At 31.2% G+C, this 14263-nt stretch overlaps 1 protein-coding gene across 1 annotated transcript; it reads right to left on the bottom strand.

Annotated features, from left to right (window-relative positions):
* Positions 1 to 6258: 6258 nt before the first annotated feature.
* On the bottom strand, positions 6259 to 10258 carry LOC18041375. Its single transcript, XM_006434775.2, has 12 exons — positions 9800 to 10258; positions 9606 to 9713; positions 9171 to 9272; positions 8917 to 9033; positions 8561 to 8819; positions 8300 to 8454; positions 7852 to 8213; positions 7648 to 7747; positions 7512 to 7571; positions 7240 to 7323; positions 7040 to 7156; positions 6259 to 6667 (listed from the first exon to the last, which is right to left on the bottom strand). Exons 2-12 carry the CDS (start codon positions 9669 to 9671, stop codon positions 6368 to 6370), a joined length of 1722 nt encoding a protein of 573 aa, XP_006434838.2. The 5' UTR covers positions 9672 to 9713; positions 9800 to 10258; the 3' UTR covers positions 6259 to 6367.
* Between the last annotated feature and the right edge of the window lie 4005 nt (positions 10259 to 14263).

Genomic DNA, 14263 nt, shown 5'->3' with positions numbered 1-14263 from the left:
AATAAAAGAGTAGTTGAAAATAAGGGTAATATTGTAAACTTATACTATTAGAGGAGTTTTTGGCCATTATAAAAGCAGAAGGGGAAAAAATAATATATGTTGATTACTGTAGGGGGGAAACTGGCAATCTCCCTAAAATTAAACATATAAGTAGACAACATAACGCAAAACTACCAAAACGATAAATAAAAACAAATATTGCATAATTAAATAAATAACAAGTGGCAAAATTTATTATTAGATTGTTAATGTCATGTTTGTGAAAGTTTATTATTAAAGTGTACGTTCTTATTTATTGAAAAATAATAATTTTTGTGATTAAACTTTATTTTGATTTTCTAGTATTATTTAATTTAAGGATTAAGTTATTGTAAAATTTATAATTTTTATCCACTATATTTTTTATATTTTAATATCAATTTAATAATTAATAACAATTAATAATTATTATAATTTTGATATAATTAAATTTTATTAAAATAAAAATTATTTTAATAATAAAATTCAAACCAAACCCAAATGGTTTGGTTTGGTTTGGTTTGAGTTAAAAATATTTGGGTTGGTTTGGGTTGGATCCAAATTTTTATGATTTGCTTTGAGTTGACTTAAAACCCAACCCAAACCAACCCATGCCTACCCCTAGTTACGATTAGTCTATTACTATTACTATTATTATTATTATTTATTTTATTTGTTTTCTGGGGGTTTAGGTGAGGAGGAAGAGTGTTGTGTTAACCTACCTGCGTCTGAATCTTCTTCGCAAGAAGCATAGGCGGAATGGGACGATACAATGTTGTTGACAAAACAAAATTTTATAAAGATTAAAAAAAATTTCCGGGTTAAGTTTATTTAATTTGCTTGCGCGGCACGAGCGGCATCAGTTATTATGTATGGCTTTCATCTCTGTCTCGGTTCTCACCCTCCAAGGCTCCAACCTTGACTTTGCATAAAATAAATCTGCGGTCAATTGAATCCACAAGTGGCTTTGGCCTCACTTGTGACACGACCCAAAATGTTTCTTTTCTTTTCACACAAATACAATATAATAATAATAATAATAATAATAATAATAATTAAAAAAAATGATGAGACCGGGGACTACCCTTTCAGCTAACCATCTAGAAGGAAATTAAAATTAACTAATTAAATGGTGAAAAATAAAAATAAACTTGCAGAAGTAAAAGAGAATTTGGGAGTCGAATCACGGGATCTGTTTGTTGTGAAAATGACTTTCTAAGACGAATTTAGACTTCATGTTTGTCATGATATATGCCTAATACATTTTGTTTAGAATAATTTTAGAGCCACAAAATACTTAAATAAATAACTTTATATATATATATATATGATTAGTTAATTAAAAATATAAACAAGAAAATAAATCATTTAGGTAATATAATAGTATTAATTAATACTACTAATTATAATATATTACATCAGTCTGTATGACATTAATGCATGGACAATAAATTCAAAAGATTTTTATATAATAATTAATCAATGGGAATTATACGGAAAAAAAAAATATTAATATATAATTAATCTATGGATTGGCAACCCTACACACCAACCACTTTTGACATCTCAATATTTTATTGCATGGATAGTAATCATAGAAAATTTTGTGTCAAAAAGAAAAGGTGTTCAAATTTCTAGACTGGGCCACAAGGATATGTGACAACTAATATAATTTTTATTAGTATTATTATTATTATTATTATATCAAACACGACATTTACATTATTGTTAGTTGAATAATTCATGTGAGTTGACTATCAAATTCCTCGTGCTTAAAAGAAGTATGGCCACGGATAATTTTTTATTGACAAGTATTGTTTTTTTTTTTTTTTTTAATTACAATTAGTAGCATGTGTGTGAAATAGATCAATTAGAATGATTCCTGAATTCTAGAGTTTAGACTTTTAGTTTTAGGCCTCCTAAATATCTGCAACGCACCTGACTCTTCAGTCTTTTATTTGATTTTTAGATGACAAATGCACCGAAATTTATTAATATATATATATATATATATATATATATATATATATATACCTTTTAAATGAGTTTCTTAATCAAACAACAACCAATTTTATTTTTTTTTAATTGACGTGCTTTTGAACAATTCCCTTTCATCAAGCTTGTTTTTCAATCCATGAGCAAATAAATATTGGCTTCTAGAATGTAACCGGTGTAAGCAATGATTTGTTTCGTTCACATTGGTATACTATTTGACAACTTAAATGATAATGGGTATTGATTATAAAATAATGAAAATGGGATACCAATGGGTATTGGTTACAATAATAAGCAATAATAATTTTAACAACAACAATAATATAATTAATCAATGATAATAAAATTACTAATAATCATAATAATATTATTATTAATTCATGATGATGATGATGCTATTGATTAATTAATAACAACAACAATTATTTTGAATAATAATAACAATAATAAAAATTATTATAATAAATAATGATAATAATTAATTAAGGTTATTTTAGTAGCTTGTAACAATTCATTCTAATTCTAAGATAAACTAAATATATCAACGACAATGCAATTCATTTCGATTTTGATTCACAAAAATTTTATTCACAAAAATTTTATTTTGATTTTCATTCTCTATTCTGATTCTAACATACTCTAACTCCAACCCATTTCGATTACCACGTAGTAAACACACCATTAAATTATTATAAATCTTAACTTACCATCTTTTTTTTTTATAAAGAATATAAAAAAATTTTCCGTCAGCCCACTCCCATTTTTTCATTATTTTTTGAACAAAAATAAGAGTTAGCTGAAACTCACAAGAGTTTAAGGGTATTTTAAAAATTATTATTTCATAAGAAGATAATTCAAAATTTACTCAAAAACAATTAACAAAAGTGGACATATTGTGTCATAAGATTTTAAAAATGGTTGTTCTAATAAAAATAAGATAAAATGAATTAGATCCCTAAATTCCTTTTTCGTTTTATTTATGAGAGGAGAAAATTTTAAGCCTTTCATTAGGACTCAACTTTGTACTCTTAATCAAAGTTAAGAGCACAAATCTCACCAGTAAGCCAAGGCTTTTGTGGCCACTAGACACTAATATCATGCTAAGTCCGTGTTACTTTAATTTTGAGCAGGATTATAACGTGATATTTTAGCTCTGTGTTTTTCTAATCTTTTTTAAAATACAAAATTCAAAAGAACATATAGAAGACGAGAAATTCAAAATTTGGCGGTTGTTTGGCAATAAAAAAAAAATAGTCAATAAGGAATTTGCAAGGCTTGCATAAGAAAAATAATTAAAGAGAGTGTAAAATGAGTTCAACAAAACAAAATATGGTAGTTGGAACTGGTAAAATTTGACATGATCCATTTACCCAACATGAACACAAGAAGAATAAATAGGCATGGGTCATCAAATTTGATACGATTATTAATAGGGTTGGATCCGAGTCAACGTGATTTTTTTTTAATGTCAGGTTAGGGTTAAAGTTGTTGACTCATTTACTCAATCAAATATCAGACATGATTATCTTTTTTTTTGAAAGGATAAACATATAAATAATGTTTCATTTATAAAATTTTATATAAATTTAAAACTTCAATGGTGTAAAAGTTTAATATTTGGATAGATATTATATTTTGTAATATCAATAAATTATATATGTATGTAACAATGCACAAATATTTAATATAAATTTTGTTAAATCTATAGATATTAAGCAACCTATTAGATAACCTATTTATTTTCCGTTCATGTCAAAGTTTCAATATTTTAATACGATTATTAAATAAATTGTGTTTAGTTTAATTTAAATTTAACACGACATAAAACTGATACAAACATGACCACATGGCCTATTTTGTATTTTGCCAGCTCTAAGTAAGTTAATTATCATTAAGTTACTAGCGATTCGCACGAAAACAACAAGTCAACAACACTGTATAATGAATGATAGGATGGCACCCTCCAAATAATGCCGCCATAGGTGAGTTGGTCCTAGTCCAAAAAGGTTGGATGATTTTATGCCCCAGATTATTAAAATCATTATCTATTCGTTTATTTTATTTATGGGAAAGTAAAATTCAAATTTCTTAAAACTAGACTTCATTAATCATAAATACCCATGGAGACCTCCATCGTTAATCCATTTTCTTAAGTTCGAATGACAAGCAATTGTTCTGAAAACCCAAGTGGTGTCAATGTTCAACCGATCAGCCACCATCACCGTCGTTGGTGCCGGAAGTGATGGCCGACCAGTATTTACTCTACGCACACACGCGTATTATTTTCATTATTATAACAATTTAACAAAAATATTTGGTAAACACTTAATTAATTTTGTCTATAACATAACTAACAATTATTATTTTAAAAATTACAGTATTATTAAATTCAACACTATTAATTTTGCCTTTAATAGGTTTTGATCGACTTTTGAGTGCATATATTCAATAAAATTTGTATGCAACACCAACACAGATAAAACAATAAACAATGGCGGTCTTTATGGAAGTGCAGAGTTTCTTATTAAGTGTTCTTTTTCATCTTTTATCTACATTTGTATTTTTTGTAGTCCCTGAAGATGAGTTTCCTATGAAACATTTGTAAATTTTGCATGTTACTTTGCTGGGCCAATAATTGCCTTGGGCCAAGCCAACGATGTGGTTGTTTCCTAAATTACCATCCTTTTTCTTAATGTCGATTATTTTCAACCTCTCCATTTTGTTGATATTATGTAACGACAACTGTAAATACATATCCCATGTAAAATGATTAAATAGATAATTAAAATTTAATTATGTTAATTCAGCGAGCCTCTTATGGACACAAACCTGAGCCTTTGAAAATACGATTTAATAAACCCGTTATGAAACCGAGAGAAATATATTTTCTAGCAGTAGAATGCTTTCGTGCATCAATCATCCAATCAAATTAATAATCTGTGCATGTGAATTTTGATGAGTCCTTTGGATCGCATAAGCATCATATGGGCCTTCTTCTTGTTCTTATAGTTCTTAATCACAGTCAGTTACAGAAAATTAAGGGTTAATTTCGGATTATCCTTTACGAATTAATTATCTTCAAATCACTTTCTTATCTTTTAAAATCTTAATCTATCTATTTTTTTTATTAGGGAAAAAATCTTTTATTTTTTAATAAATAAAGATCATTTAAAATTTTTAAAAATAAAAACAATGATTTAAAGATAATTAATTCAACTGGCTAAACCAACAGCAGTAACCAAGTAGGAGAAAATGAAGACAGACACAGGCTTCAGCTATTTGTTAACGTGTGATTGATCCCTCGCTCTTTCGAAACGCCATTTGTTCTTCACCTCATTTTAGCTGGTGACTATTGACAAAACTAGGCCCATATGCCGCAACTGTCTTTCAATCATCATTGTCACTGCATAATTCTTATAAAGTTTGGACCACATCACTTTCATTCAATGAATCCATTTTCCCAGTTCCAGCTTCAGCATAAGACAAAATTTTCATTCCATAACCAAACCGGCCGGTTTAATACAACATAATCTGGACATAATCAAATTATCTTCTTACTTTTTCATTATCTTATCTTAATAATACCTTTGGAAAGAATTTTCAGTGTCACTCCCCCCCCCTAAAATTATGTAAATGCTAATTAACGTCATTCTCATACAAATTTAATTGACTTCAAAACTAATATTATGAATCGACATCGATGATCAAAATTGTTAATTGAGAAAATTGGTATAAGAAATAGCAGCTTGTCAATGTAAAATTAAAATGTGCACCAGTCTTACTTATGGAAATTAAAGTGGCCTCTCTCCTTTCTTGGACCACAGGCTATAATGAATTGTGATAGATGTAGCTAAGTGAGTTGGAATTCCTATTCCTCTATCTTAACTAGTCTCAATGGACAATGGCAGCTCCTCTGTTCACTATTAATTAACTTCCCAGACACAGTAATGGTCCCGTCACTGTTCACACACAAAACTCTTTTAATGAAACTACCACCCCTCTGTTTCCATTGTCAGTGTAGTTGGTTTATGAAACCAATCATAATCAATTCAGCTCAAGTTAAATCTAACCACTTGACTTAAGCTTGCAAACAGTTCAAGTTGAAGTATATGTTATCTAAATTGATTCAGAAATCAACTTTCTGTACACAAATCTTTCATCAATAACTAGTTACAAGAAGAATTTGATATCAGAAGAGAACATTATTTCACTTACAACTACATACAAGAAAAACTAGATCCAGATTATACATTTAATTTTAACATCTATTCTCTAGCACTGTACAAAACTGTAACTACAACGCTCTAAACAGCCATGTAAATAGAAATTATTTCAAAAGACGTGCAAAAATTATTCATGCATGTAGAAGATACCTAAAACTGAACTCATATGGCATAACTTGGATGAATTGTGACAATGGTTCATTTTTTCCTCTCTCGAGGCATTTTATTGCTTTCTTTCCTAGTTCACATGGTAACTGAAGGCAAATCCAATCGAGTAATGACTCGAAGTCCTTTGCAAAGTCAAGTAGATACCAGTCTAATAGCTTTGGGATTGCAAACTTTTCTGATGAAATGCCAACTGCAGCCTGTAGGTACTCTCTTTTGGCAACTTCTAGTTCACTCTCAACTTCAGATGCAGTGTACACCCTCACCTTCATATACGAAGCATAGTCATTAATCAGTAATTGAATGATCGGTAAACCTTCCCTACATATAAGTCTGGATAAATTCAGGATATAAACATTAAGGGGTTTGCCGAACAGTAAGAGATTCTTGAACTGGAATCAACAACGGCATAAACTGTAATTAAATATTTCCCGCTTAACAAAAAAAAAAGGCTTAGAATGCGGCATTACACACAAAATTTACACTCTTACCAAATATTTGTGTAATGGACGGATAGTTAATCATAAAATTCCAGAAAATATAGGACCACTGAAGAGTTTCATTAAATGATATCAGAGTGCATGTGGGAATAAAGTAGATAATGAAACCAAATCTATCAATTTCATGATTGGACTTACAGCAGGGGAGGACCAGCTTCCACAAGAGAGGGCAAATGTTACCAAGGGTTCAGATAACTCCAATCCGAACATGAATCTGGCAGTCATTTCGTCATTTTTTGCACCCTTTGAAAAGGTCTGTAGTGCATGTAGAGGTAAGTTGCTGAGAAAGTCTTAATTAACAAGCTGAGAAGGGTTGAGTTGAAATGTGCAACACTTACATATTTTGAGTGATAAGGCAATCTCAGGATAAAATGTTCAATGGTTATTGCATTTAGCAGGTGGCCCCCTACTCTTATTGTTGCCTGAGGAGTAAGAAATGGGATCGTATAAAATAGTGGTTATAATGTTATAAGCTACAAGTTGGTGGAGGAGCAATATACTTTTCCGGGATTAAGCTTTCAAGCATCTAATAAACACACCACTAGGCCAAAATAATAGCACACGAAATACAATATCACTTCTGTATATATGATTCCTAAATGTTTCATACCTTTTGCATCAGTGCAACAACCATCTCGGGACTCTCTGGTATTCCATTCTCAAGGAATGCCTGAAGCAAAGCAGTATTAGAATTTGCCTCTCTGTCTTTGAATTGACGAGAACAAAAATAAGCACACAGAACATACGTTCATCATGCAGGAATTGTAAATGTTTATCCAGAATGCAAGCTTCTCCTGATGATTAAGGTTTTCTAAATTGAAGGAGGCAATTTTTCCAAGGAGGATTCTGAGAATGTAGGATACAAAATGGCCATTACTACAAGAATTTTATTTTATTTTTAAAAAAAATAAAAAAACACGAACAAAATGAGAAACTATTTAACAACTTACTTCAATCTACGAACAAGGAACATGGAACTTGATGTTCGGTTAGTATCGATAGAGTCCGCCTCAATTGCAAATAAATGCTTATATGGACCGATATCTCTCTTTCCAAATTGTGAACAAATACCATAAGGATCCTGGAACTCTGTTTCTTCATTGCTTTCTTCAGATGCTAACGTCGAAAAAAAATGCAAATTTTCTGCAGTGCCCTTTCTCTTACCCGAGCTCATTCGTAACAAGATGGTTGATAAACATCTCACAATGTCCTCAGAAATTCTGTTTGGACCATCATCTCCAGACTCTCTCTCATCCGGCACACTAATAGTCCTTGCTCCTTCATTTTCTGGGTTTTGTAGTCGACATGCTAACTGAAAATTAAATACAACTTAATGCCTCATTTGTCAGAAAATATTTTCGCTACAACATTTTAATTGTTATCAATGTTAGCACAAACCTGTATCTTCTGACGATCTAAATGCCTCATTGTCTGTTTACAGTCATTGGAAGGTCTCTTCACAGGAGTTCTGCCTGTTTGGACTTTGTGAACAGAGGATCCTTTCTTCTTCATAGAATTTGTGCACAATTGATTCTCTTTTCCCCTCCCATCAGCTATTAGCATATCAACAAGGAGGATTAATATGCAAACGCTTGATTATAATTCAATACCAGCTAACTAAATACACATTGTGAGTGTAAATGTCGTGCCGACACCTACCAGAAAGAGCTGCCAATTGCCTTATTGCCGATGTCGTGGATCGACCCACATTGCGAGCTAAAAACTTGGATTGTTCTTGTTTAGAATTTGTATCATCAACGCATGGATCACACAAATCAATTGAAATCTCCATGTTCTTCTTCGAGGATGAAATGTAGACCGCTTCCCGATACAAGTCTTGTCGGAAATGCACTACCTGTTCCTCAAGCCTTACAACTTCTTCCTCCAATACAGCCACTTCTGCAAGAAGCTCCTTCGTCTACAAAAACCAAAAGAAACCCCCAATTCAAACACGACTATGGCAATCGAATTCGACAATGAAGAACACAAAGCGGATGGTGATTTTTGTTACTGACAGAAGGAGGAAGATAAGGCGGTAGACGAGGCAGAGCTCCCAGAGGCCTACTGAAAGCTCTCTCCAGAGCTCTGTGAACATTCTCTTCGTGTCTAAGCTTCTTCTTCAGCTTATCGACCTGAACAATTCCAAATTTCAACACAACTATCACTAAAAGAAGCTAAAACAAAATTAAATCCAAAATAGCAAATTGTGCAGTCACTAAGACGACAAAAAAAAAAAAATAAATAAATAAAAAGATAAAAACATCCCCACATCTTGCTGCAACGCATATTTTCGTTGTGCGTTAGAAGCTCTTCGACTCGCAGTTGTTTTTCTGGCACCCGTTACTTTGGTTATCGGCATTTCCACCTTCTCCTTCATTGCATTTGCACCAGAAATTGAAATTTATAAGCGCGAGATTCAATTTGAAAATCTAGCATCGGATTCTAATCAAAACAAGACCAAGTGTTCAAAATCTTTAGGAGCGTTTCACTTTCAGGAGCCTAGCTTCTCCGCATCGAAATTGAAGCCATATTATATATGTGAAACTATATTAACCCCCCCTCTGTCTGTGGCCTCCATGGGGAAATAATTACAACATTACATTTACATGATTTAATTTGAACAGAACAATCATACTAATAAAAGCTAAGGGGGCCCAGTTTAAATATGTGATCAAAAGTTGATTTAATTGTGATTAATGGTTACTTTATCTTGATTCAATGGAGCTTCAAAAGATTGGCATTGCAGTGAAGTCCTGAGTCTTCTACTCATCTTTTAACAGCCTCTGCAGAAGCACAACAACAGGGACAACTTCTGCATAATCGGGAAAAGAAAAATCAGAAGACGTCATATTGAAATGCATTCATATTAATTTGACAAGAAGAGAATCAAACGCAGACCTCGTTAAAAATCTTGTATGCATACGCATGTAAGAGAAGTTCAATAATTGCGACGCAGGATCATTGCCGAAGCATTAAACAAATACGAGGCAGAGAAAGAGGAGCTCCTGAGGATGAGCGTGTTAGTGTGGTAATACAATATCCTCGATGCTTGCTGAATGGTGGACAGTGGCCTTGGAATATCATCTAATAAAAGGATTGAGGTGGCAACTGGCAAAGTGGGTGAGTGAAAGCTCAAGGCTGAAGCGGTTGGCTAAATTTTGTTAAAAAGATGCACATATTGATAATAATATACGACCGTACGTTGTCTGTTAACTTGGAACTCTTTAGCATTTAAGCGACTCTCTCTCTCTCTCTCTCTCTCTCTCTTTACGATTGGGAATTGGGATTTCGGATCGGGATCTACCGTATTCTCCGTCTATCCTATGCATGTCATCATAGATCAGTAAGCGTGCGTGCCTCTGCGTTGCCCCATCTCCTTCTTTTTACACAACTATTTACCGTTACTATTTCTTTGCCAATTCCCTTATTTCATGGTACTTGTAGTAATAGTAATATATCAGCTAAATATTTTATTAAAAAAAAAAACAAACATTAGGGCGGCGCTTCGATTAATCATAAAAATAATTCTATATATACACACATAATAAAAAACGAACAATAAAGAAAACTATGCTTTTAGAACGCTAGCCACAGTCTTTCAAACTATTCTATTCTCTCTCTCTCTCTCTCTTTCTATATATATATATTTGCGCATATCCAAAAATTTTCAACTTATAAAGCATAAATTCGGATCTGAAGAAAATAAGAGCTCAATCACGACACACTTATATTTCAAATAGAAAGTGAGAGAACGGAAAATTGTCTTTAATAAGCTGGACTTGGGACTCAAGATTTATCTCAAACAAAGAAATGTAGCCTACGAATATAAATCGAACCCTCTCTCTCTCTCTCTCGAAATAATCTTATTAATTGACATGTGTGGGTTAAAAAAAATTAGAAGTAAATGTTTGATTATGGGTCAGTGGGGGTAATTGTGTAATGGGGAAATTAAATTAAGATTAGTTGCTGGTATTTGAAGGCAAAAGCTGCCCAACTCACATGTTTGCCAACTAAAAATATTTTCGATTTAAGGGGAAAAAGAAGTTAATTAAAGTTGGTCCAAGCCTTGCAGGGACTTGACATTTAATATGGCGGTTCGTTGTCTCTGTCTGTTTATCCCATAGTTGCAGTGCGTGCTATAAATGTATTGCAAATTAACTTGGTTTGCAAAATGATAAAATATTATTCGTACGAGTTAATTTTGTTCCATTTTGGGTCAATGTGATGGAGTATCCGTCGTTATTTATGATTTTATGGAAATAATCAAAAGTTTTCTCGATAAGTAGCTATTAGCCCAGACTACATTCAAATTCATGCTCACTATAAGATTGAATGTACCTAATTTGTGCCATTTAAAGTCAACTGGTAGAGAAATTTTAGAATATCTCAGATGTATTACAATCAATCAATGCATGCATGATATGTGTAGTTAAATTTAATACAACTATCACTTATATGATAGTTTTTCAAAATAAATATACACATATTATGATATTATTTACTTATTATATAACTGATATAATACCTCATATGTATTTTAAAATTTCTCTATCAAGAATGAGTTGTTCGATACACATGAGTAATTGAAAAAAAAAATTATACAATTATTGTTTCTATTTTTTTTCTGGAGACTAACGTTAACCCCGATATTATTTTGCACAGCTTCATGGTTTATAAATTGAGTTATGACGGCATGAGGCAGTCAACGAAATATCGGAAAGGGATCCAGCAAATTAATATCTCTTCATAAACGAATCAAATTTTTTATACACAAAAAGCTCAAAGTTATCGGATTGGAATATTGATTTAGAAACCCCACGTCGCGTGCAATGTCTACCTCTCAAATCTATGATCTTAATCTGTCCCTTCAAAAAAAATATATAAACTCACCAATGGACCTTTGGTCCTGTGGGAGAATTCTTACACTTAAAATAATTAGTATAAGGGTTCGAGTCTCCATAAAAATATTTATAAAGCTTATTTACAATCATTCATCAATTATCAAATAATTAAGTAAAGTTAGTTTATTCCTCACGAAATATGAGTAGCGTGGACAGCCCTCGAATATTTGAGAGGGTTTAAAAAATTTAGGCAGCGTTTCAGAAGAGTACATGCCACGAAGAATGTCTCAATTATAAAATCTATTTATAAATATTAATTGTAATATCTATAATCCTATATAACAATATTAAATATATATATATATATATATATATAAACTCTTTTAATCAGCAGTACGAAAATGAAAGATGACATATTAATTGTTTCGTTTATATTTTATTTATCAATCTTTTATTTTATTTTATTTAATCTTTTTTTTTTTTTGGGTGAAAATGAGAGGATATAGAATCCCATGGAATGAGACGCTGTCGTCATGATTGTTTTGTTGGTGATAAAAAGCGATGATAAATATAATGGACACACCACTCGTAGCCACGTGACAGTGACTTTTTAGCTTCAGAATTCAGATCAAATGAATAAATATTAATTAATGTTTAAATCGTATTAGCTGTTGATAATGGTGTTGATGATTGCGATCTCTGAAAGCCGAAGCTAAAAAGTAAACCAAAAATCAGTTGGGTTTGTACAATTATTAATTAAAAGCTTTTTATTTTGGGTATAGAAAAGATTAATTTTACCCTTATTTATGATGAGGCAATTATAATAAATCAAGAATAACGAAAAGACAGCCCCGGGGCCTGACCGCAAAAACGAAGCCAGATTTCTAATTTTTGTAGGCCAATTTAATAATGAATTTAATTGAGTAATGTTAGGTTAGGTGTTCCAATACTTACGTTTTAATTTGAGTCTCAATTAATATAATATTCATTTATTAAATAGTAATTAAATAATTTTGTAAGTTATAAAATTTATTATTCAATAGATGAATGATAAATGTAATTAAGATTTAAGTTGACAATTCGACAATTTAGCATAGCATTGACTTGTTCCCAGCACTACATAATATATCACGAACAAATAAATAGCATTTTGGAAATAAATTTTGTAATCGATTCCGCAATCCAGTTTGGTAACAACCATACCTTTGTGTCGGTGAATTATGATTATGTGAGAAAACATAATAATTAGACTACGTGAGTAGAGAATCATTCATGTTCTTTGTCTTACTACTAATTATTTCCCATTTAAGGCAAATACTTTTAGGTGGCCGGTTCAATTGTTCATTATTATTTAATTTCAATTACTGATATTAGAACTAAATCCTAGCAAAGATAAAATAAATTATATTGGGTGAGTTTTATCTTCTTTTTTTTTAAAAAAAAAAAAAAAACTTAAAACGACGTAGTTTTATGAATATTTTTGTCAGGTTTTTATCATCATTTAGTCCCCCAATCATTTTTCTTTACTTCCATACAAAAAGTTGTTAGTCTTTTTGAGTCGAAAATCCATTTACCATTATCAAAACTGGAATACAAAGTACGGGAATTGTTGCAATATGGTCCCAATTGTAAATTATTTACGTGTTCTGGTCCATCTACATTATCATTTTTGTTTTTTATTTTTTTTCACTTCACCCCACTTTTGGCGGCAATCCATTGCTCGGTCATTATCATGAGAAAAATGGAAAAATAATGTTCGATTTAGACAAAATAGTAATAAGACAATTCTTTGATATAGTTTTTATAATTTTGTAATTTTTTGGGGGGGAAAAGGACGTAAATGTTAGATTAACCCAAAACAAAATCTTGATTACCGAAGATGAAACTGACTCCTCTTCTGTATGCATGCCAGTTAATTTTTTTTAAAAAATAGGCAAAGAACTTGGCTGGATGCCATGAATACATGTATGTGGATGTATATTATTGGATTTGCGATTAATAAAAAATGTTAAGATTATCAATAAGTTGGACCTTGACTAAACAATATTAAATTAGACGTATTTAAGGCAAAAAGCAAAAAAATTGCTTGTGAATGTCACTTAATGTTGTTGTCACAGCCTCACAGGAGCGTAACGCTTCGCCAGGCAGATAAAATGTCAATCTCAAGAAAGCAAATTATATTAATTTTAATGTATAAAGTTTTATTTGACATTTGTAATCTATTAATTAGAGGTGTACCGGTTTGGTTGAGTTTTGGATTTACATGATCGTCGAGGATTTTACATGTCGAAATGTTCTTACTCTCTGTTTTGAAGATATAATATGTAACGAGGTGTGTAGTTTGATTGAATTGGAGTTGCATAATAATCAACGATTGATAATGTAATCTACTCAATTTTAAAGGGCTTCGCTTCACGTATCATCTTAAAGTTACTTTTTTCTTTTTTTGAAGAAGTCAAGAAAATAATCATGTAGATTTCTAAATTTTTGATAAAAGATATCAATACTGTCTTTTTTTATG

This window comes from Citrus clementina, unplaced genomic scaffold (assembly GCF_000493195.1).
Source record: "Citrus clementina cultivar Clemenules unplaced genomic scaffold, Citrus_clementina_v1.0 scaffold_5, whole genome shotgun sequence".
Classification (NCBI taxonomy): Eukaryota; Viridiplantae; Streptophyta; class Magnoliopsida; order Sapindales; family Rutaceae; genus Citrus; species Citrus x clementina.
Note: the sequence above shows the minus strand (reverse complement) of the source record. Positions and strands in the feature narration are given on the sequence as shown.

Coding starts and splice junctions, on each gene's coding strand:
- LOC18041375 (XM_006434775.2), bottom strand. CDS start 9,671: ATGAGTAGAAGACTCAGGACTTCACTGCAATGCCAATCTTTTGAAGCT. Junction 8,455..8,560: donor GCAATTGGCAGCTCTTTCTG/GTAGGTGTCGGC, acceptor ATATGCTAATAG/CTGATGGGAGGGGAAAAGAG. Junction 8,214..8,299: donor TAGATCGTCAGAAGATACAG/GTTTGTGCTAAC, acceptor TTTAATTTTCAG/TTAGCATGTCGACTACAAAA.